Below are 18,936 nucleotides of genomic sequence, written 5' to 3' on the forward strand. Positions count from 1 at the left end.
AGAGCCGTTCCCCTGGGTGGTGAGATGAGGCCGTTTGCTTCTTTCCTGTCAGCAACATCATCAAGGCAGCCACCTGTGAGGGCAGCGAGAGCAGTGGCTTCGGGAAGCCACCAAAGAATGTCTCCAGTGCCAGCCACTCGGCCCGGAACAACGCTGGGGGCACCACGGGCCTGCCCAGGCGGAAGGAGGTGACAGAGGAGGAGGCTGAGAGGTGACCGTTCTTGGGGCGGTGGGGAGCCTGAGGCCAGAACACAGGGGTGGGCAGGCGTCGGGGTCTTGGGGGCTCACACCTCCGAGGATAGAAATTTGCATTCAATAGTTGTTTTAAAATATTGAGACTGAGCAGACTCCATGTGGCATGATTTTGTTTACATAAAACACCAAGCAAAGGCAAGTTCATCAGAGCAAATAGAAGGCAGGTGTAGGGGTGGCAGAGAGGGCTCCTCCAGGGGCAGTGGAACATTCCAGAACTGCACTGTGCTGATGGTCACACAACTCTAGATTTGCTAAAAATCATTGACTTGTACACTGAAAATGAGTAGATTTTGTAGTATGGAAATTGTACCTCAGTAAAACTGTTACTTAAAACAGTATTAAAGGCAAAGAAGATACAGAACTGAAAAAAGCCAACAACACCCAGAGCTCAAGGGGCTGTGGCAGAGCCTCCTGTGACGCTGACTGTTGGGGGCTGTGTCCCTGCCCCTTGCCCCTGGGGATCTGGAGGGGGTGTGGGCGGAGCCTCCTGTGACGCTGACTGTTGGGGGCTGTGTCCCTGCCACTTACCCCTGGGGAGCTGGAGGGGCTGTGGGCAGAGCCTCCTGTGACCATGATGGTTGTTCCTGGTCAGGAGAGTCACGGGGGTACCTCCCTGCCTGGACTTTCGGAGCCTCCCCCTGGCGAAGCCATCACCTACCCTGCCACCCAGTTAGGTCTAGGGAGACCAGGCCTGTAGACGCAGTGGGTAGCATGAGGGAAGGGGGACCAGATGCCCGTGGCTCTTCAAAGCCCCCTACTTCTGCCTGGGGCAGACCGCCCCCGAGCTAGGGCTCACACGTTCTGGGTTCTCTGTTAATGCCTTTGCTGAGAGGATCCACACATGGTCCCGAGAGCCAAGGCGAAGCATTTTTTGTTTGTTTGTTTAATCAGTTTCATTCAGCATAATTTGTATACAATAAAAGGTGCCCATTGTAAGTGTGCAGTTCCATGAGCTTCCACCAGGGTGTATAGTGCTGTCTGTGGACACAGCGGACCAAGATAAGGAAATGGCCCAGCACCTCCAGGCTTCCCTCGAGCTCCTTCCTGGCCCTGATGCCAGCAGCCACCAGTCTGTTCCCTCATAGCCCTGCCTGTTCTGACCACCCTCTGTGGAGCCACGGCCTGTGGCCTGCACTGGTCTGAGTCCCGGGCCTGTTGCCTGTGGGCAGGGTCCTGCCATCCAGTGTTCACACCGTAGCCAGGTCATGGGCATCTGAACCGTTCCCACTTCCTGGCGATTGTAAATAAGGCCACACAGGCCTGCGTGGATAGACGTTTCCTCTCCCCTGGACACCTTCCCAGGGGGAAGGTTTTGGGTTTTCGTGGAGCTGGTCCAGGCGGGCTGGTCCTGCCGTGTGAAAAGAGCTACTTGTGTGTAGCCGCCGGCCTCTCTCTTCCCCAGCTGGACCTTCCACCAGCAACCAGCTGGCTCCTGCCAGGGCGCTGGTCTGGTCTTGGCCCTGAGCCCTTCTCTCTGGGCAGGTTTATCCACCAGGTGAACCAGGCCGCTGTCACCATCCAGCGCTGGTACCGCCGCCAGCTGCAGCGGCGCCGAGTGGGAGCTGCCCCCCTGGAGCACCTGCTGCAGGCCAAGCGGGAGGTCAGTGTGGGTGCCTCAGTCACTCCATGCTCCCCCAGGGGGTCTGGCCCAGAATCCCAGGGCTCTGAGTTTCTGGGACAGGTGGAATCAAAGCCTAGGATTGCCCGTGGGTCCTGTCTCTGGGTGCAGCATCCTTCTTGACGCTGGGTCCCTGCGGACGGGCAGGGTGGTCCTCACTGGCAGTCGTCAGGGTCTGGGTGTCGGGAAATGCCTGCTGGGTCCGTCCCAGGCTGGACGGTCTCCGGAGGACACTCCGTGGGCATGAGCCGTCTCCCCCGTGCCGGAGCTGTTGGCCACCTGTGACGCAGGGCTCCTCCTCGGTAGAGCAGAGAAATGGCAGGTTCAAGGTCCTGGTGGGGTTTCACCTTCCCTGCTGGCCCTGAGATTCCGCGAACTCTAGGGGACTCTGGGGCGTTGTGGGGAAGCTTCCAGTCTGGGTCTAGATTCCGTCTTCCCGATGTATACACCACATGGCACCAGCTTCTTTGGCAGGAGCAGCGGCAGCGGCCAGGCGAGGGGACCCTCCTGGACCTGCACCAGCAGAAAGAGGCAGCCAGGAGGAAGGCCCGGGAAGAGAAGGCATGCCAAGCCAGGCGAGCGGCCATTCAGGTGCCCGGGCTGACTGCGCAGGGACCTCTGAGCAGTACCATGGCCCAGGCCTGACCATGGGGCCGATGCTAGGGCTCCCTGGGCCCCGGGACACTGAGCCTCAGGGCAGCGTGGCTGGGGAGCCTGGGGTCGTCCTCTCCCAGGGGCAGTGCTTAGTGAAGCCCCAGGACATCGAGCCTCAGGGCAGCGTGGCTGGGGAGCCTGGGGTCGTCCTCTCCCGGGGGCAGTGCTTAGTGAAGCCCCAGGACATCGAGCCTCAGGGCAGCTTGGCTGGGGAGCCTGGGATCGTCCTCTCCCGGGGGCAGTGCTTAGTGAAGCCCCAGGACATCGAGCCTCAGGGCAGCTTGGCTGGGGAGCCTGGGGTCGTCCTCTCCCGAGGTCAGTGCTCAGCGACGCTCCCACTGCAGGAGCTGCAACAGAAACGAGCCCTGAGAGCCCAGAAGGCGATCACAGCTGAGCGTGGGCCGCCTGAGAATCCCGGGGAGACCAGAGCGCCAGGGACGCGGCGGCCTGCTCAGGAGCCGTCCCCCACGCCAGGCGACACTGCCCACCAGGCCCTCAAGGCCATCAACACTGGTGAGAGTGGCTCTGTGCCCGTGGAGGTGGGCTGGGCTGCAGCCAGGAAAGAGGTGCAGCCCCTGCGGACCTCCCCTCAGCCTCCTGTGCTGCTGCCCGTGTTGGCAGCCCCAGTCCTCGGAGTTAGGGGCCTTGGCCCCCAGCTGACCTGACGAGAGTGCCGAGACCTTGACAAACAAGTGGTCCTGGACGTAGGGGCCCTACAGAGCAGAAGGCCCGGAAAGGTGGAAGGGTGGGGTGGCACTCATCCTCCACAGCTCCACACCCAAAAGGCCATGGATCCCCGGCAGCTCCTCTGCTTCTGGGGTCGCCTCCGCCTCCCCTATGCCTGGCTCCTTCCCAGGGGTGCCTCCAGAGTCGCTGCCCACCCCGGGATGTTCTCTGTGGGATGATGCTGTGTTCTGCTGTGCAGGTGCCGGCCTCCCTGCTGCAGGCCCTGGAGACTGCTGCCTGCCCACCTCCAGCTCGTCCCCAGAACCACAGCAGCCTCCAGAGGACAGGACGCAGGTCTGGGTGCAGCTGTCCTTCCCTCCCTTGTGGTTTTGGCTTTAAGGGCTGCGTCTGTGCCAGGGGTGTCCCGAGCTGAGATGTCCCAGCCGCTCCTCTGCTCTAGGGGCCACTCGTGCCCGGAGAGGCCACCCAGGGGATCTTCTTGTTCTGATGCACGGTGCTGGCTGCCCCGAGGGGAGCCTTCGCTGGGGTGGACCTGTTGGGTTTTTACAGATGTCCTGGGGTCGGGGGCCCTGCATCCTCATCCACATAAGAGGAGCTTCTGGCTCCGAGGGGTGACGTGACAGCCAAAGCTCCCAGGCTGCTCTGTGGTGGGGCCAGGTGGCTGCACAGCCTGTTTTCCAGGAATGGGGTGCTGGGAGGAGTCCCTGGTGGCTGGAGCTGCTCTGGGTTTGAGCAGCTGCAGAGACTGGGTGGGAAGGTCTGAGCCCTGGCCTCACCTTCCAGAGGCTGAATGTCAGGACTGGGGAGCTCCCGCGGCACCTTCAGGGCTCTGCGCCTTGCTGCATCTGTCTGCCTGCTCTTTTGCAGGACGTTCTCGCCCAGGATGCAGCTGGGGACAACCTGGAGACGGTGGCCCCGAGCAGGGGCAGCACCAAATCCAGGGGGCCCCTGGAGGAGCTGCTGCACACGCTGCAGCTGCTGGAGAAGGAGCCGGAGCCGCTGCCCCGTCCCAGGGCCCATCACAGGGGCAGATACGCCTGGGCCAGCGAGGTGACCGCAGTGTGTGCCCCGCCCTGCCCAGTCTGTCCACCCGTGCCATCCACACAGAGCATGCGGTGGCTGTAGGGGTTGGGAAAATGGGGGTGCCACGGGCTCCTTCTTGCTTTGGTCGCGACCCTCCCTCCCAGAGCCCAGCCTCAGCTGCCACCTCTGTCCCTGGGGACCCCCAGTCCTCAGGCTGCCCTGACAGCCCCTGATGCTGGCCTCCTGTCCCACAGGAGGACGATGCCAGCTCTCTGACAGCTGACAACCTGGAGAAATTTGGAAAACTCAGTGCGTTCCCCGAACCCCCTGAGGATGGGACGCTGCTCTCAGAGGCCAAACTACAAAGCATCATGAGCTTCTTGGACGAGATGGAGAAGTCTGGGCAGGACCAGCCGGACCCCCAGCAGGAGGTCGCCCCTTGCCCGCTCCCACCTGGCCCCCAGGGGGAGGAGGTCCCTCGCCAGCCCCGACCTGGTCCCCAGCAGGAGGCGGTCCCGTACCATGTACCCACCCAGTTGTGCAGCCCCCACCACGGGACTCTAAGGGTGGAGGTGGCAGGGCCCACATTCCCCAACTGCACCCACCTCCCCGCTGCCCTGAGCCGCCTCCACGAGCCTGTATGTGTGGATAGTTCAGGCCTCCGGAGCCTTGTGTCCTCTGGGCCACCCATTGGTTTGTCCTTGGTGAACACCAGCAGCCAGGCTAAATGGAGCAGTGACGTGAACTCATTGTCACAGGGCAGGAAGCTGGGAAGCACAGAACTTTTTAAATGGTTTGTTTTTTATTCTTGAGGCCACGGCCCCCATTTCCTGTACTGAGTAATGAAAACGGCCTCTGCCAGGCCGCCTGCCACCTGTCCTCTGGCTTCCCACGGGCTCCCATGTGCAGCAGCCCCTCTGTCCCTGGAGGGCAGGGCTGCAGGGGCATCGAGTCAGGTCCTTGGCTGCCTCCCTGTCCTCTGCCACTGCTGCCTGACGCTTGGCTGTGTCTGCAGGGGTGGGTGCTGGAGGCGGGGCCCGGGCCCCTGGAGCTGGGGTCCGAGGCGAGCACGTCGGTGATGCGGCTGAAGCTGGAGGTGGAGGAGAAGAAGCAGGCCATGCTGCTGCTGCAGAGAGCGCTGGTAACGCTGCGGGCACTGCTAATCCTAGGCCCTCCTAGCCTCCTACCTGCCGAGGCCGGGCCCACTGGTCCCAGCGCCTCCCTCCTCTGCCCACACCCGGCAGGCGCAGCAGCGAGACCTCACGGTCCGGCGGGTCAAGGAGACAGAGAAGGCACTGAGCCGGCAGCTGCAGCGGCAGAGGGAGCACTACGAGGCCACCATCCAGCGGCACTTGGCCTTCATCGACCAGGTGAGCGGCCTGGGGACCGCGGAGGCCCAGGCCCAGCTCGTGGCTCATGGAGACTTCCAGAGTCAGGGGCTTCCCTTTGCCGGTGAGCTTCTTCCTGTGTCGGGGGTCACACAGGTATCTGCTGGATGCGTTCCAAGCCTTTCCCGTGCCGTTCCCAGCCGTCCATGCCCTGGAGAGGACACTCCTGTCTTTACCCAGAGCTGCCCCGAGCGAGGGTCGTAGGGGTGTCCCGCCGGCCCCTCGGCTCAGTCGCAGCCCTGGCCGGGTCCTATTCTGGAGAGAATCTCTCTAGATCTGGGGTCCGTGAGAATAGGGGCCTCCAGGGGCTGCTTGGTGGTCATCACAGGTGTGTCCTGACCTGGGGTCTGGCCTGGGGCCTGCAGTGAGGCTGGTGTGGTGCTAACACCCTTTGGCAGACAGTGGGCCTCCTCCGGGGCTGGGTGATGGGCACGACAAACCTACCCTCATCCTAGGAAGACGCTGACATCACTGCAGGGGGTGGGCTGGGGCTTCTCTGACATTTTCTGGGTCCCCCAGCTGAGGACAGGACGGCGGATGCAGGCCTGGGCCCGTGTTTGCAGACATGCCCTCCCGCTGGCCCCAGGGTCCATCCACAAACCTAGGAGGGGCAGCCCCAGGAGAGGGCTGCTCTTAGCCTCCCTCGGAGGCTGGGAGGGTCTCCTCCATCAGGGCTCCTGCTGGGCTGGGGCCTTGGTGCAGCCACCTCACCTCTGGTCCCCAACACAGCTGATCGAAGACAAGAAGGTCCTGAGTGAAAAGTGCGAGGCTGTGGTGGCCGAGCTGAAGCAGGAGGACCAGAGATGCACTGAGCGTGTGGCCCAGGTGCAGGCGCAGCACGAGCTGGTGAGGCTTCATTCCCCACTGCACAGCGTCCCAGGCCGGGCTCACAGGCCAGGCTCAGCCGGCACAGCCCCCAGAACAGGGTCGGACTCGGAGTCCTCATTCCTGCCTCAGAGTGTCAGGGCCACAGCAGTGGGTGGGGCTGTCTGGGGGAGCACCATGGCACCGAGCTAGTCCACTCCTGCCTCTCTAGCTGCCAGGCTCTGGGGCGGGGCCGTGGGCCTGCTGTCACAGATGTGGACGCACAGTCCCTGCCCGGCCACAGCACGGTCGCCGTGGACCCAGGAGTCTCTGCCTGGCCTGCCCCACTGCCAGGTCCTTGGGCCACGGGACCTGCTCTCTCTGCTGACCAGGTGTTGGTGGAGCACTGTGTGGGGCTCCCTGGGGGCCTCAGCCTCCCTGGCTATGCTTCCTACCAGCTTGGGCAGTGATGGTCCCGAGCCCAGGCTCTGGAGTGGGGCTTGGCACTGGCATTTTAAAATCCCTGCACGTGACTGTGGCTGACAGCCGGAGTTGAGGACTGCCAGTCACGTGGAAGAATGCAGGCTCTGGGGCCATCCCGACAGGCAGTAGCGCTCCTCTCTGGGGCAGGGCTTCTGCAGGCCTATGGCTGCCCTCCCATTTCTCAGGCCACTAAGGTGTGTGACTGGGTGGACCTGGGCCTCCAGCCTGGCCCCCGGCGCTGGGGAGGGCAGCCATGGCTCTCTGGAGCCGGCGTGTATGTCTCGGGGCAGCACACCCACCCACGAGCCCCAGCCTTGTGCTGTTGGACTTGGAAGCCCGGCCCTGCCTGTGCCTGCAGGGTGGCAAAGGGATGGGGGTGTCTTCTCATCATTTCTTCCTGACCTGTTCTCCTGCTCACAGGAGATTAAAAAACTCAAAGAACTAATGAGTGCCACTGAGAAAGTCCGCCGGGAGAAGTGGATCAGTGAGAAAACCAAGAAGATCAAGGAGGTCACTGTCCGAGGTGGGCCATCCCCTCCCGTGAGCCGGCCAGGTGTGGGGTGGGCGCTGCGGCCGGGGCTTCTTTTGAGAGGGCCATAATTTCAGGCATTCATGTAGTCTGAGACCTTCCTGGGCAGAGGTGAACACTCATGCCCCAACCGCCCCTGTCACGGCCTCCCCTGCGGCCTCTGCTGTGATCCTAGGGGCAGGTGGGCTCCACACAGGAGCCTGGCCCGGCCCCCAGCACCCAGGCAGTGGACTGAAACGAGGGGGCTCAGTGCCTCACTTCCTCAGGGTTGGGCTAGGGGAGATCGGGAGTTTGTGGACGACTGTGGCACGTGGACCCTGCCACAGGAAGCAGAGTGAGCCACGGGAAGAGGCAGGTGCAGGCAGGGAGATGGGGCAGGAGGCTGGTGGGTGTTGGGGTCTCAAGGGGCCTCGGACCCTTGGGTGGTGTGCAGGGCTCCCTGAGGCCTGGTCTTCTTGCTCTGGACACCTGCTGTCAGGGTGCCTGGGAGCCGTCAGTGGGAGCACCAAGAGTCTCGGGGAGTCCTGAGCCTCACAGGCTGGGGGAGGCGCCGTGGCCCTGTGGGGGCCTCTTCCCTACTTCCTGGGTGTCAGATTCAGCTGTGCTTCAGGTTGGATCCAAGGAGGCCTTGGGTGGGCGGGCTCCCCTCTGGCCCTGAGACAGGCCAGCCTTGTGCCAGGGTTAGGCTTCCCGGGCCCACCCAGCTGGACATGGCCCTAGCCAGTGCTCTGCCCCCAGGCCTGGAGCCCGAGATCCAGAAGCTAATTGCCAGGCACAAGCAGGAGGTGCGGAGGCTCAAGAGCCTTCATGAGGCGGAGCTGCTGCAGTCGGACGAGCGGGCCTCGCAGCGCTGCCTGCGCCAGGCTGAGGAGCTGCGGGAGCAGCTGGAGCGGGAGAAGGAGGCGCTGGGCCAGCAGGAGCGCGAGCGTGCTCGGCAGCGGTGGGTGGTGGCCCCAGGCTGGTGGGCCCAGGACCCTCAGCGTGGGGAGTCAGGGAATCCTTGAAGGTCGGAGTGGGTTTTCCATGTAGAGGTGGGCGAGGGTCTTGGTGCAGCATCCAGGGAGGATGCAGGGCACTTGGCCCTGGAGGGGCCCAGCCTCCTCAGCCAGGCCAGTGTCCTCGGGCTTGTGTCTGCAGTCCATGCCCGCCGAGGTCTGCAGGTTCTGCTCGGGTGTTTTCCCAGCGTTAGGGCTCGGAACCCCCACCAGACGTCCACTCTTTCAGAACTGGCCCCAGAGCAGCTGACCCGTAGAGAGGTGGCCTCAAGGCCGCTCCAGCTCTGACCTTGGGGCCCAGGGACGGTCTCTCTCATTCAGTCCTTTGGCCTGGGGTCTGAGGGGTGACTCCTGCTCTTGCATCCTGAGTCCTGGGGACCGGGGACGTGCCCAGTGGTGGTCAGGATCTGTGGGCCACAGGGACCAGTGGCAGCCCCTCCCACACTGTCTGCGCCACCAGGACAGAGCCTGGAAGCCACCTATAGCCACCTACTCCTGTCTGCCCTGCTGCCTGTCACGGCTGGTCCCCCCCAGATGCAGCTTGGCTGGTCCCCCAGTCTCTCCCCGAAGGTGGGGTCAGGACGAGGCCCTGGCACGAGCTTACTCAGGTCACGGAGCCAGGCACCTGGCACCCTCAGGCCAGAGGCAGGGGAGGTGGATAAGGCCCCACCAGGCACCTGCCTCCCGCCCTCCATACTCATGGGGCAACGCTGAACAGGGTGAGGCTGGCACAAAGGCTGAGGGAAAAGGGAGCCCAGACGCGGCTCCACAGCCACTTCCCAAAGCGCCACCAGGGCCTGGAGCTCAGAGAATTACGGAGCTTGGCTGATGGGCAAGGTCCTCGTGGCCCTGCCTGCCCCCCGGGCGGGGCGGTGGCTTTGAGGGGCCTCAGCTGCCGAGGGGGAGGGACCGGTTCCAGACAGGGCCCCAGGGGGCTGCTCTCGAGCTCTGAATCAGGTTGGTGGTTGGCCTGTGCCCCTTCGGTGGGTGAGTCCTGGGACTGCCCATCCCTATACCCCGAAAGTGAGTCCTGACCATCCCGCAGGTTCCAGCAGCACCTGGAGCAGGAGCAGTGGGCGCTGCAGCAGCAACGGCAGCGGCTGTACAGCGAGGTGGCCGAGGAGAGGGAGCGACTGGGCCAGCAGGCAGCCAGGTGCCGCCCGGGGGCACCACGCCCTCTCCCAGGGACCCTTCCCACCTGACCCCTCACCTGCTGACCTCTCCCATCCCTGACTCTTTCCTCTATGACTGCTCACCTGTTGACTCCTCCCTGGCCACAGGCAGCGGGCAGAGCTGGAGGAGCTGAGGCAGCAGCTGGAGGAGAGCAGCTCTGCGCTGACCCGAGCCCTGAGGGCGGAGTTTGAGAAGGGCAGGGAGGAGCAGGAGCGCCGGCACCAGGTCTAGGGCCCGGGAGGCTGTGCTGGGCCTGGCCGGGGGTCTGGGCAGGGTGGGACTGACTAACCTTTTAATGTCCACCCCCAGATGGAGCTGAAGGCCCTGAAGCAGCAGCTGGAGCTGGAGAGGCAGGCGTGGGAGGCCGGCTGTGCCAGGAAGGAGGTGGGGGCCTGGGCGCCCAGGTGGGCAGGGGTTGGGGGCTGCCCCGGGTGGGCCCTGCTGCCGTGGCATCCCGGGGTCTCGTTTCTGGGAGTCACATGTGGCTACTTGGGGTTGTCGTCTGAGCTGACGCTAGTATGTTGCTTTCAGCCCACATTTTGTGTGGGCTCTGGAAGGATCAAGGGTGCCTGGGGCGCATCCTCTGTGGTCCGAGAACAGGTCTTGCCCCCCTCGCTAGGGGCTGCTCCACCTGTGCGCCCCATGACCAGCCCACTGACACTCAGATGTACAGAGGGGCACACGCACAACAGGGCCCCCCCTTAGTCTCTGGGGCCTTCTGCAGGGGTGGACTTGGCCTCGGTGACAGTCCCACACACACATTCTCACCACTCATGCCCGCCGTGAGGCCACAGCCCAGGCTGACCATGACCGTCACCTGGTTTCACACCCTGGTGGGCTGGGATGTCACCCAGCAGCCAGGCAGGCTGTGGCAGTGGACGCCTCCGGGCCCAGGCGCATGCTCCCGACGCAGGCCTGTGGGACCCAGGGCTGGGCACATGAGTTTCCAGAGGCTGCCAGGGTAGGATCTCGCTGCCTGGGCTTGGGAGCCCAGGCCCCGCCCTCAGCAACATGGCAAGTCCTACTTTCCCAGCCCATCTGGTAGCAGATGGTGACCTCAGGCCGTCATGGGCTGTGGGTCTCTGAGGGAGGGGACCCTGGGCTGTGCATCGTGACGATCTCTGGTACGCCTGTGCCCACACTGGGTCCTGACGACAGGACGTAGCACACCCCAGGACGGGGGCCTGGAGAGGGGCAAGGCCCCTTGCTCCACTGTGGCTCAGAACCTGGAGCCCCCCAGGACCCCCTGAGGCTGGCCCTGGCCCCGCGGGCCAGCTCTGGGTGGCAACCCCCTAGGCAGCGTGTGTCCCCCCAGGAGGCGTGGCTGCTGAACCGGGAACAGGAGCTGAGGGAAGAAATCCGGAAAGGCCGGGACAAGGAGATTGAGCTGGTCATTCACCGGCTGGAGGCCGACATGGCGCTGGCCAAGGAGGAGAGTGAGAAGGCTGCTGAGAGTCGGTGAGGCCCCGCCACAAGTGGGACACGGCTGGGTCACCCGCCACGAGTGGGGCACGGCTGGGTCACCCGCCACGAGTGGGGCACGGCTGGGTCACCCGCCACGAGTGGGGCACGGCTGGGTCGCCAGCTGGGGAGGCCCGGGAGCCGAGGTGCAAGGACCCACGTGTGACTGGGCTGCAGTGACCCTGCCCTCCCCAAAACGCCAGCATTAAGCGCTTACGGGACAAGTACGAGGCAGAGCTCTCCGAGCTGGAGCAGTCGGAGCGGAAGCTTCAGGAGCGATGCTCGGAGCTGAAGGGCCAGCTTGGGGAGGCCGAGGGTGAGAATCTGCGTCTGCAGGGCCTTGTGCGGCAGAAGGAGCGGGCGCTGGAGGACACGCAGGCCGTGAGTGGGCGGGTATCAGGTGGGCAGTGGGCACCCCCAGGCCCCTCCTACATGCATGCAGCCACTTGCTGGCAGCCGGCTCACTGCCTTTTGTGCCCACCCAGATGAACGAGCAGCTTTCTAGCGAGCGTAGCAACCTGGCCCAGGTGATCCGCCAGGAGTTCGAGGACCGGCTGGCAGCCTCTGAGGAGGAGACGCGGCAGGCCAAGGCCGAGCTGGCTGCGCTGCAGGCCCGCCAGCAGCTGGAGCTGGAGGAGGTGCACCGGAGGTGAGTGTCGGGGGCTGCAGGGCTGGAGATGGAGGCGGGGCAGGGGAGCAGGCAGGGCCTCTGCAGCTCCAAGCCCCAGGAGGCTGTGGCTGAGGAAGGCCAGGAGATGCAGAGCCAGGGCCCTGTAGGTAGAGGCTTTGGGGCCTTGGAGACCTGGACCTGTTTTCCTCCTTGGCGCTTAGTCCAGGGTGTTGGCCATCCCTGTTGGGGCACCTGAGTGGACCGTGTCTGGGCCTGGCGAGTTCTCCAGGGAGGCAGCTCCCGGGACCCTGGGCTGGGTGTACAGACGCTGAAAGAGCCAGGCGCTGTAAGATTCCTAGTGAACTCCCTCCACGGGGGTCCTACGTCCTTCCTGTGCCGCCTGCTGCCACGGGCTGAGAGGCGGGTGTGGGCGAGGCTTCCCACCCCATTTTGGGTACCAGACCTCTCCAGGTGTGGCCAGGGTCACACTCCAGGGGCCTATGTTGGGTCCTGACTCAACAGCAGGTGGGTTCCCTGGACAGCTGCCTGGCCAGCCACAGGAGTCGTGGTCAGCAGGGCTGGGACCAGGCTGACCAGGCGGCTGCCCCGGGCACCCTGTGCGCTGCAGGCCAGTCTGGGGCCATGGGGCGGGGGCCACGCTGAAGCCCACCACCCACCACACACAGGGTGAAGACGGCCCTCGCGAGGAAGGAGGAGGCTGTGAGCAGCCTCCGGACACAGCACGAGGTGAGTCCCTGTGGTCAGCCCCGCGGGACCTCAGGGCTGGGAGCAGGCCTGACCCTGCGGGTGTGTTGCAGGCTGCGGTGAAGCGGGCCGACCACCTGGAGGAGCTGCTGGAGCAGCACAGGCGGCCCACGCTGAGTACCAAGTGACCAGGATGCTGGGAACACTGCCGAAGAACGGAAGGCAGAGGACAGAGGCTGGATATGGCCCGGAGGCCCACGGGGATGCCCACCTGCCCCCTGCAGAGGCCGGTGGTTGAGATGCACATGGCTGAGCACCTGTGGCTGCATTTTAACAGTAAAGGAGGCTGTCGTTTTCAGTGCCTTGAGTGACTGCCTTGTCTTCTCTCCTGGGCTAGAGGCCGCCCTAGACCCGCAGGGCAGCCAGGCGTGGGTTTGGCTTTCTTCCTCCCACTCCCCTCTCCAGCCCGTGCAGGCTGACCAGGGAATCATGAAGCTTGGCCATCAGCCCCCCAGCTAGCAGCCCCCAGCACTCAGCCCGCAGCCCCCAGCACTCAGCCAGCAGCCCCCCTGCGCTCAGCCCGCAGCCCCCAGCACTCAGCCAGCAGCCCCCCTGCGCTCAGCCAGCAGCCCCTCTGCACTCAGCCAACAGCCCCCCTGCGCTCAGCCCGCAGCTCCCCAGCGTTCAACCCAACCCCCAAGTTCCTGTTCCCTGCCTTGCCCTGGGCCCTGAGACTCGGGCTCCAGTCCCAAGCGCAGGGAGTTCCCCACCCCATTCCTGACCAGGTGCGGGAGGAGCTCAGCAGAACTCACCCCCTGGGAGGAGCTCCAAGGGCCCCGCCCCGGCCCTGCAGGTGCTCGAAGCCCACGGCCGCCAGTGTGCCCCTACGGCTGGGAGACTCCAGAGGGACAGGAAGCCCTGCCCTCCCTGCTATGTGTGACAGCCTGGAGCTCTCAAGAAATGGGGATGGACAGGGCCCACCCTTGAGGAAGGAGGCACTGGGGAAGGTCCCAGGCAGGGGAGGGCAGGAGAGGGTACCAGGTCCCCCACTGGCCCAGGGTATCTGTTCGCACCCAGCCTGGTGCTCAGCCCAGGTCAGCTTGGCCCGGTCAGCTCAGAACCTGCCCTGAATCCTCGGGGGGCAGCCCCTCCCTCCACCTCTGTCTACACTGAGCGGGAAGTGAGTGCTGGACGCCCACGCACTGGGATGGGAGGTCTGAAGTCACGCCTGAACGCTTGGTGGGAGACAAGGGTCCCCGAGCAGGCCGCACTGTCCTGGGACCGGGCTTTGGGGTTGCTCGGGCTGCCATGCCACACTGTCCCAGCATCTGCGCCGGGTCGACCCATCGTCCCTGAGCCTGTCTTCCCACCTGCACATGGCTAGGACCTCCCTGGCCGCAGCGGCTGCTGGGCCCGTGCCTGGGGTCCTGGGAGGCCCCCTGTGGAACAGAGGTGCTGCTAGCTGCCCAGGCCTGCTCCGAGACCCTGCCTGGGGCTTGCCTTCCCCCAGGAGGAGCTGGCCAGGCTCAGGTCCTTGCGCCCAGCACCATCCTGCTGGCCAAGCCACTGCCCTGGACACAAGGCATGTCCTTGTCTTTATGTCTTTATCCTTCCAGGTGGCATCATCCCTGGTCCCCATGCTGGCTTTGGTGACCAGGGATGTGTGTGAGATGGGCCTTGTCCTGCATCTGGTGTGGGTCCCCCGCCTGGCAGGGGGTGCAGGCCACTGAGTCCCTCTCGCTCACCACCCCCGAGGTTCCCAGGTCCAGGCCTAGACTAGGGCCCCAAGCCAGGAGGAGCTGAGGACCTCGGGGGTGAGGCTAGGAGAACGCCCCTAACGGACAGGGCCCAGGCAAATGTGGCTTCAGGGGACTGTGCAAATCATGCTTGAGGACCTGGGGCATTGGGGGAGGCCCCAAAGGGCCCCAAGATGTTGGAATCAGAGCTGGAGGCTCGGGCTGGAGCTGTGTGTGGCACTGGGCTGGGTATCTAGGGCACAGGACAGGGCAGTGTGGTCCCCCGGGTCGTGGTTGGTCATGCAGAACCACTGCTGGGCCTTCCCCCTTTTGCAGACAGGGCCAGGCCTGTGTGAAGGTGAAATGCACAGCAGGGACAGTGCCTAGCGGGGTGGGAGGGGCGGCTTCCACTGTCCCCTAGGTCACTGTGAGCCTTGCTTGTCTTGGACACTCAGGCTCAGCTCAGCGGCCACCCCACTCCCAGGGCCTGCTCCTGGGCCAGGGTGAGACCCAGGTACCTCCTGGTGAGGCTGCGGGCAGGAGCCGAGGATGACAGCTGCATCCCTTACGATGAGTTGCTGTTGGCCAGGCCCCATGCTGAGGACAAAGCTCTGGGGGCCTCACCAAAGCCTGTGTGGGGGCAGTGGCCCCCAGGGACGATGGGGACACTGGCTGCAGGGTGCTGAGAGCTGAGCCACTCAGCTGGGCTTTAACTCCAGAACGTCACCCAAATGTGAGCTCAGCTGGCCAGGCAGGCTCTGAGAGTGGGCGGCTGTAGATCTCAGGTACTGGGGGCCCCACACCTCCATCACCGCAGCTGAAGCCCCCAGGAGCCGGCTCCCAGGAGCAGCGCGGGGCCACGTGGGGAAACCGAGCTTTCTGCTGGGGCACACGTTCGGGCGCCCTGGCCGCAGAAAAGGTGTTTTTATCAGTGAAACGGCTGCGAATTACTAAACTAAGTTTGTTTACAAGGTCTCCAGCAGGATGCACAGGGTGACCTCCACAGAGATAGTGAGAAGAGGCCTGGGACACTCCTCATGGCCAGAAAAGGAGAGAGAAACGGGTGTGACCTTCGGCTGGGGGCATCCCCGGCTTCCCAGCCCCTGTCTTATGGGTTTTTCATTTGCTCGTTCATTTCTCCTTCATTCCTGAGTCCTTCATTTGTTCACAAGGACGTGCGGAGGGCCTTTTGCATTTGGGGCCACCTCTGGATCGTTGCATCTCTTGGATTTTGTTTTTTATTGTCTTAATTTTTAAATTTTAATTTAATTAATTAATTTATTTATTTTGAGACAGAGTCTCTGTTGCCCAGGCTGGAGTGCAGTGGCATGATCTTGGCTCACTGAAACCTCCGCCTCCCGGATTCAAGTGATTCTCCTGCCTCAGCCTCCCAAGTAGCTGGGATTACAGGTGTGCGCCACCAAGACGGCTAATTTTTGTATTTTTAGTAGAGATGGGATTTCACCATGTTGGCCAGGCTGGTCTTGATCTCTTGACTTCGTGATCCACCCACCTCGGCCTCCCAAAGTGCTGGGATTACAGGCATGAACCGCCGCGCCCGGCCTAATCTTTATTTTTTGAGACAAGGTCTTGCTCTGTTGCCCAAGCTGGAGTATAGTGGCGCATTTATAGCTCACTGCAGCCTCGAACTCCTAGCCTCAAGTGATTCCCCCCGCCTCAGCCTCCCAGGTAGTGGGGACTACCTGGTAGTGGGAGACCATGCCCAGCTACTTTTATTTTACTTTTGTAGACAGTCTCACTGTGTTGACCAGATTGGTTTCAAACTCCTGGTTTGAGTGATCACCAAGTGATCATTCAAGTGGTCACCCCACCCTGGCCTCCCAAAGTTGAATTACAGGTGTGAACCACCATAGCCAGCCTGTTGGTTTTTAATTCAGATTTTAGATGAATGGACTGGTACCGAGTATCATTCCTGTCTCTGTGCTGCCCTCCAGCTGCGTGGCCTCAAGTGTTGTTCTGATGAGAAGCGTTTTCCTGAGAGGCTGGAACATTGAGGAGAGGGCCTGTCTGCCGGGCGGCTTCACCTGGACAGGGGTGCCTGGGGAAGGGGGCTTAGATGGCGTTTCTCTTCCCTGTGGGGAGTGGAGTGCGGGAGGCTGGGAGTGCGGTGGGCAGGGGGCGGCTCTGTGCTCCAGGGGCAGCTATTAGGCCCCAGCCTTCCGGGAAAGGCCCCAGGTCAAACCTGTTGCCCTGAGCCTTCCAGCTCCTTCTGCTCCAGGTAGCTCTAGTGCCCAACAGACGGCAACACAGAGGAGGGCTTCACCCAGCAAGACACTGTGGAGGTCCCCAGGGGTTTGGAGGGGTCTCTGAGTCACGGTGGGGGGCACCCCGAGTCTCACCATTGAGAAAGCTGGACTCCCTTCCCCCAGCTGGGTCACTTCCCTGTCTAGGTTGATGGGCTGTTGGGGGTGGGGGAAGGGCTTCGGGGTGGGGCCCAGACCCTAGAAACACAAATGGACTCTGCCTGGGTTTCATTCCACCCGATCTGGCTCGCCGCCCTCATGGGCTCCATTCTTTCCCTGGCGGAGCCTGCGTCTTTGAGACAGTTCACATCATCAACCAAATCATCTAAGGCATCTGTCAGTGCCAGGCCTAGAATTTGGGGTACAGCAATTCTCCTGCCTCAGCCTCCCAAGTAGCTGGGACTCCAGGTTACCACACCCAACCCCTCGAGGGGTTTATGTTCCAGCAGGGGAGACGGAAAGAAAGCGGGAAACTTAATATTTCACAATGCGCACCTTTATTTCTGCCCCTCCTGCAAGCTTCCTTTTTTGTTCTTTTTCTGACTTCTTGGGAAGGATACTTAGAACATGGATTCCCAGGCCCTTTTCCTTTGGAGTCTGTGCATCGAAGACTGTGAGTTTCCCCCAAGGCACCGTTTGAGCGGCAGCCACAAGTTGACGTGTTGTATTTTCATTCTTCTTTGGTGCAAACCATTTTCAAATTTGCAGGATGGTCCCTTTGAACCATAGGCTGTTTAGAACTGCGCTGCTTTGTTTCTCTTTTAAATTTCTAACTTAGCTTCTGTATGGTCAGAGAATGTTCCGTATTATTTCAGTCCTTTAACTTGATTGCATCTCACTTTAGGGCCCAGCGTTTGGACAATTTTGGTAAATGCTTTACATATTTAAAAATAATGTGCGTTCTGCAGAGACAGGGTTTCACCATATTGGCCAGGCTGGTCTTGAACTCCTGACCTCAGGTGATCCGCCTGCCTCAGCCTCCCAAAGTGCTGGGATTACAGGTGTGAGCCACCGTACCCGGCCCCTTCTTTATTTTCAAACTTTCTAAGGCCTCTTTGAGCACAGCGCGAAAGCTGTCCTGGACAGTTCAAAACCAGGTTTGGCCGGTGTTGGGCTGGATCTGGGCCTGGGACTGACTTTTGCCAGCCCCCTGTCTGGTGGGCTCACTGTGGCTCTGGCTGGCAGGGAGGAGAGGGGCTGATGCTGGGCTCTGCACTGACTGTGAGGGCAGCCTCCAGTTGGTGAGGCCGGGTCGGGTTCTCTGCTGTTCTTACTCCCACTGGGTAGCCCATCGCAGCTGCAGCCAAAGCCCCTCCTCCCGGACAGGCCCTGGACAGCAGGAGGCCGCCCGGTGCCCTCTCAGTCCCGCTGCTGACTGGCAGATGCCCAGTGGGGCAGCCTGTGCCGCCTGCACTCACCTCTCGGAGCTCCCCTGCTCTGGATCTTAGCACCCATGCTCTGTTTGCGCATAATAGACGCATACACACGTGGATGTCATAGTGTATTAGGGGACGGGGAGTGCTTTGGGGAAAAGATCTGGTCCGGGGGACACAGGATGCTGGCGAGGGTGAGTGACATATCAAACAGGCCAGGTGAAGACAACCTCAGGATGCGACATTTGCAGAAAGCATCGAAGGAGGAGATAGTCTGCCTCGCAGCTGGATGTCTAGGGAATGGCGTGCCAGGCTGAGGGCTGGAGGCACAAAGGCCCCAGGGCATGGTGGCTGAGGAGGCAGGGGGGCCACGTGGCTGCATCAGGAGGGGCAGGACCTGGGGGTCTTAGGTCAGAGGGACAGTGGGAGCCAGAGTCCGTGAGGCCCCCAGCATCACCCTGTGTGAGAGGAAAGCCCTGGGAGGGTTCCGAGAGGGAGCCCTCCAGACACCAAGTTGAGGAAGGACCTTCAGAGGGTAGAGGTGGAGAGACCAACCATGGGGCTGTGGTGGTTACCCAGGCAAGAGTGACCGTGGCCAGGGTGGTGTGGGCAGTGGGCTCTGTGTGTATTTCTCAATGGAGCCTATAGTTACCCGCGGGTGGGCCGTGAGGATGGCGTGTGGATCAGCCTCACTCTTGCTGCCGTGACAAGTAGACCCTGACATTGCCACACTCGCCTCTGGAGCAGCTCTGTTCTCGCTACCGTAAGGCCCAGCAAGGGCTCCCCTGATGGGCAGGTGTCTTCCCTTCTGGGGTGAGCCAGGACTCAGGCTCCCAAGACCCTCAGTGCCACCAGCCCAGAGGGCCTGGAGTCCCGTGTGGCCAGTGAGCAGCTGGAGGCCGACACCCACATCCACAAATAGCACCAAGGGGGCCCAGGCTCCTGCTGCTCACAGGACCTCAGGGCTGGGAACTGCCACGCCAGGGGCCCTTAAGCCACCAGATGAGGGGCTCCAGGTAGGCGAGTGTGGGTGGGACAGAGGACCAAGGACTGGGCTGGGGTCCCGCCGGAAGCACTAAGCGGGGAGAGGAGCACCATCAAGGGAGACACACAGCCGGGAGACAGAAGGGCCCCGCCCGGGAGCCTGAGCAGGCAGGAGATGGGGGCAGAGGGTCTGC

General features: G+C 62.7%; 2 protein-coding genes across 12 annotated transcripts in view; one reads left to right on the top strand and one right to left on the bottom strand.

Annotated features, from left to right (window-relative positions):
- CEP131 (centrosomal protein 131) overlaps nucleotides 1-12,747 on the top strand; it is a 38,628-nt gene extending 25,881 nt beyond the window's left edge. For 2 of the 5 annotated variants that reach the window (XM_050763991.1, XM_050763992.1), the window contains exons 7-26: nucleotides 53-211; nucleotides 1,738-1,855; nucleotides 2,348-2,464; nucleotides 2,872-3,040; nucleotides 3,453-3,547; nucleotides 4,082-4,264; nucleotides 4,492-4,668; nucleotides 5,253-5,378; nucleotides 5,482-5,607; nucleotides 6,355-6,471; nucleotides 7,333-7,435; nucleotides 8,180-8,381; nucleotides 9,482-9,589; nucleotides 9,717-9,834; nucleotides 9,919-9,993; nucleotides 10,925-11,067; nucleotides 11,274-11,463; nucleotides 11,556-11,719; nucleotides 12,367-12,427; nucleotides 12,499-12,747. In XM_050763991.1, coding sequence (XP_050619948.1) covers nucleotides 53-211; nucleotides 1,738-1,855; nucleotides 2,348-2,464; nucleotides 2,872-3,040; nucleotides 3,453-3,547; nucleotides 4,082-4,264; nucleotides 4,492-4,668; nucleotides 5,253-5,378; nucleotides 5,482-5,607; nucleotides 6,355-6,471; nucleotides 7,333-7,435; nucleotides 8,180-8,381; nucleotides 9,482-9,589; nucleotides 9,717-9,834; nucleotides 9,919-9,993; nucleotides 10,925-11,067; nucleotides 11,274-11,463; nucleotides 11,556-11,719; nucleotides 12,367-12,427; nucleotides 12,499-12,573 — 2,626 coding nt within the window. In that variant the 3' untranslated portion in view covers nucleotides 12,574-12,747. Of the gene's footprint in view, nucleotides 1-52; nucleotides 212-1,737; nucleotides 1,856-2,347; nucleotides 2,465-2,871; nucleotides 3,041-3,452; nucleotides 3,548-4,081; nucleotides 4,265-4,491; nucleotides 4,669-5,252; nucleotides 5,379-5,481; nucleotides 5,608-6,354; nucleotides 6,472-7,332; nucleotides 7,436-8,179; nucleotides 8,382-9,481; nucleotides 9,590-9,716; nucleotides 9,835-9,918; nucleotides 9,994-10,924; nucleotides 11,068-11,273; nucleotides 11,464-11,555; nucleotides 11,720-12,366 lie in introns of all 5 variants that reach the window. The other 3 variants (XM_050763995.1, XM_050763994.1, XM_050763993.1) reach the window with 3 other exon arrangements.
- Nucleotides 1-18,936, bottom strand: part of NDUFAF8 (NADH:ubiquinone oxidoreductase complex assembly factor 8) — a 269,205-nt gene that overhangs the window by 48,530 nt on the left and 201,739 nt on the right. Inside the window, exon 1 of one of the 7 annotated variants that reach the window (XM_050764123.1) lies at nucleotides 12,893-12,896. The exons of the other annotated variants lie outside the window; for them this stretch is intronic. The gene's annotated coding sequence lies outside the window, so the exon portion shown is untranslated. Of the gene's footprint in view, nucleotides 1-12,892; nucleotides 12,897-18,936 lie in introns of those variants that run through there. 7 annotated transcript variants of the gene reach the window in all.

Source organism: Macaca thibetana, chromosome 16 (assembly GCF_024542745.1).
Source record: "Macaca thibetana thibetana isolate TM-01 chromosome 16, ASM2454274v1, whole genome shotgun sequence".
NCBI classification, from domain to species: Eukaryota; Metazoa; Chordata; class Mammalia; order Primates; family Cercopithecidae; genus Macaca; species Macaca thibetana.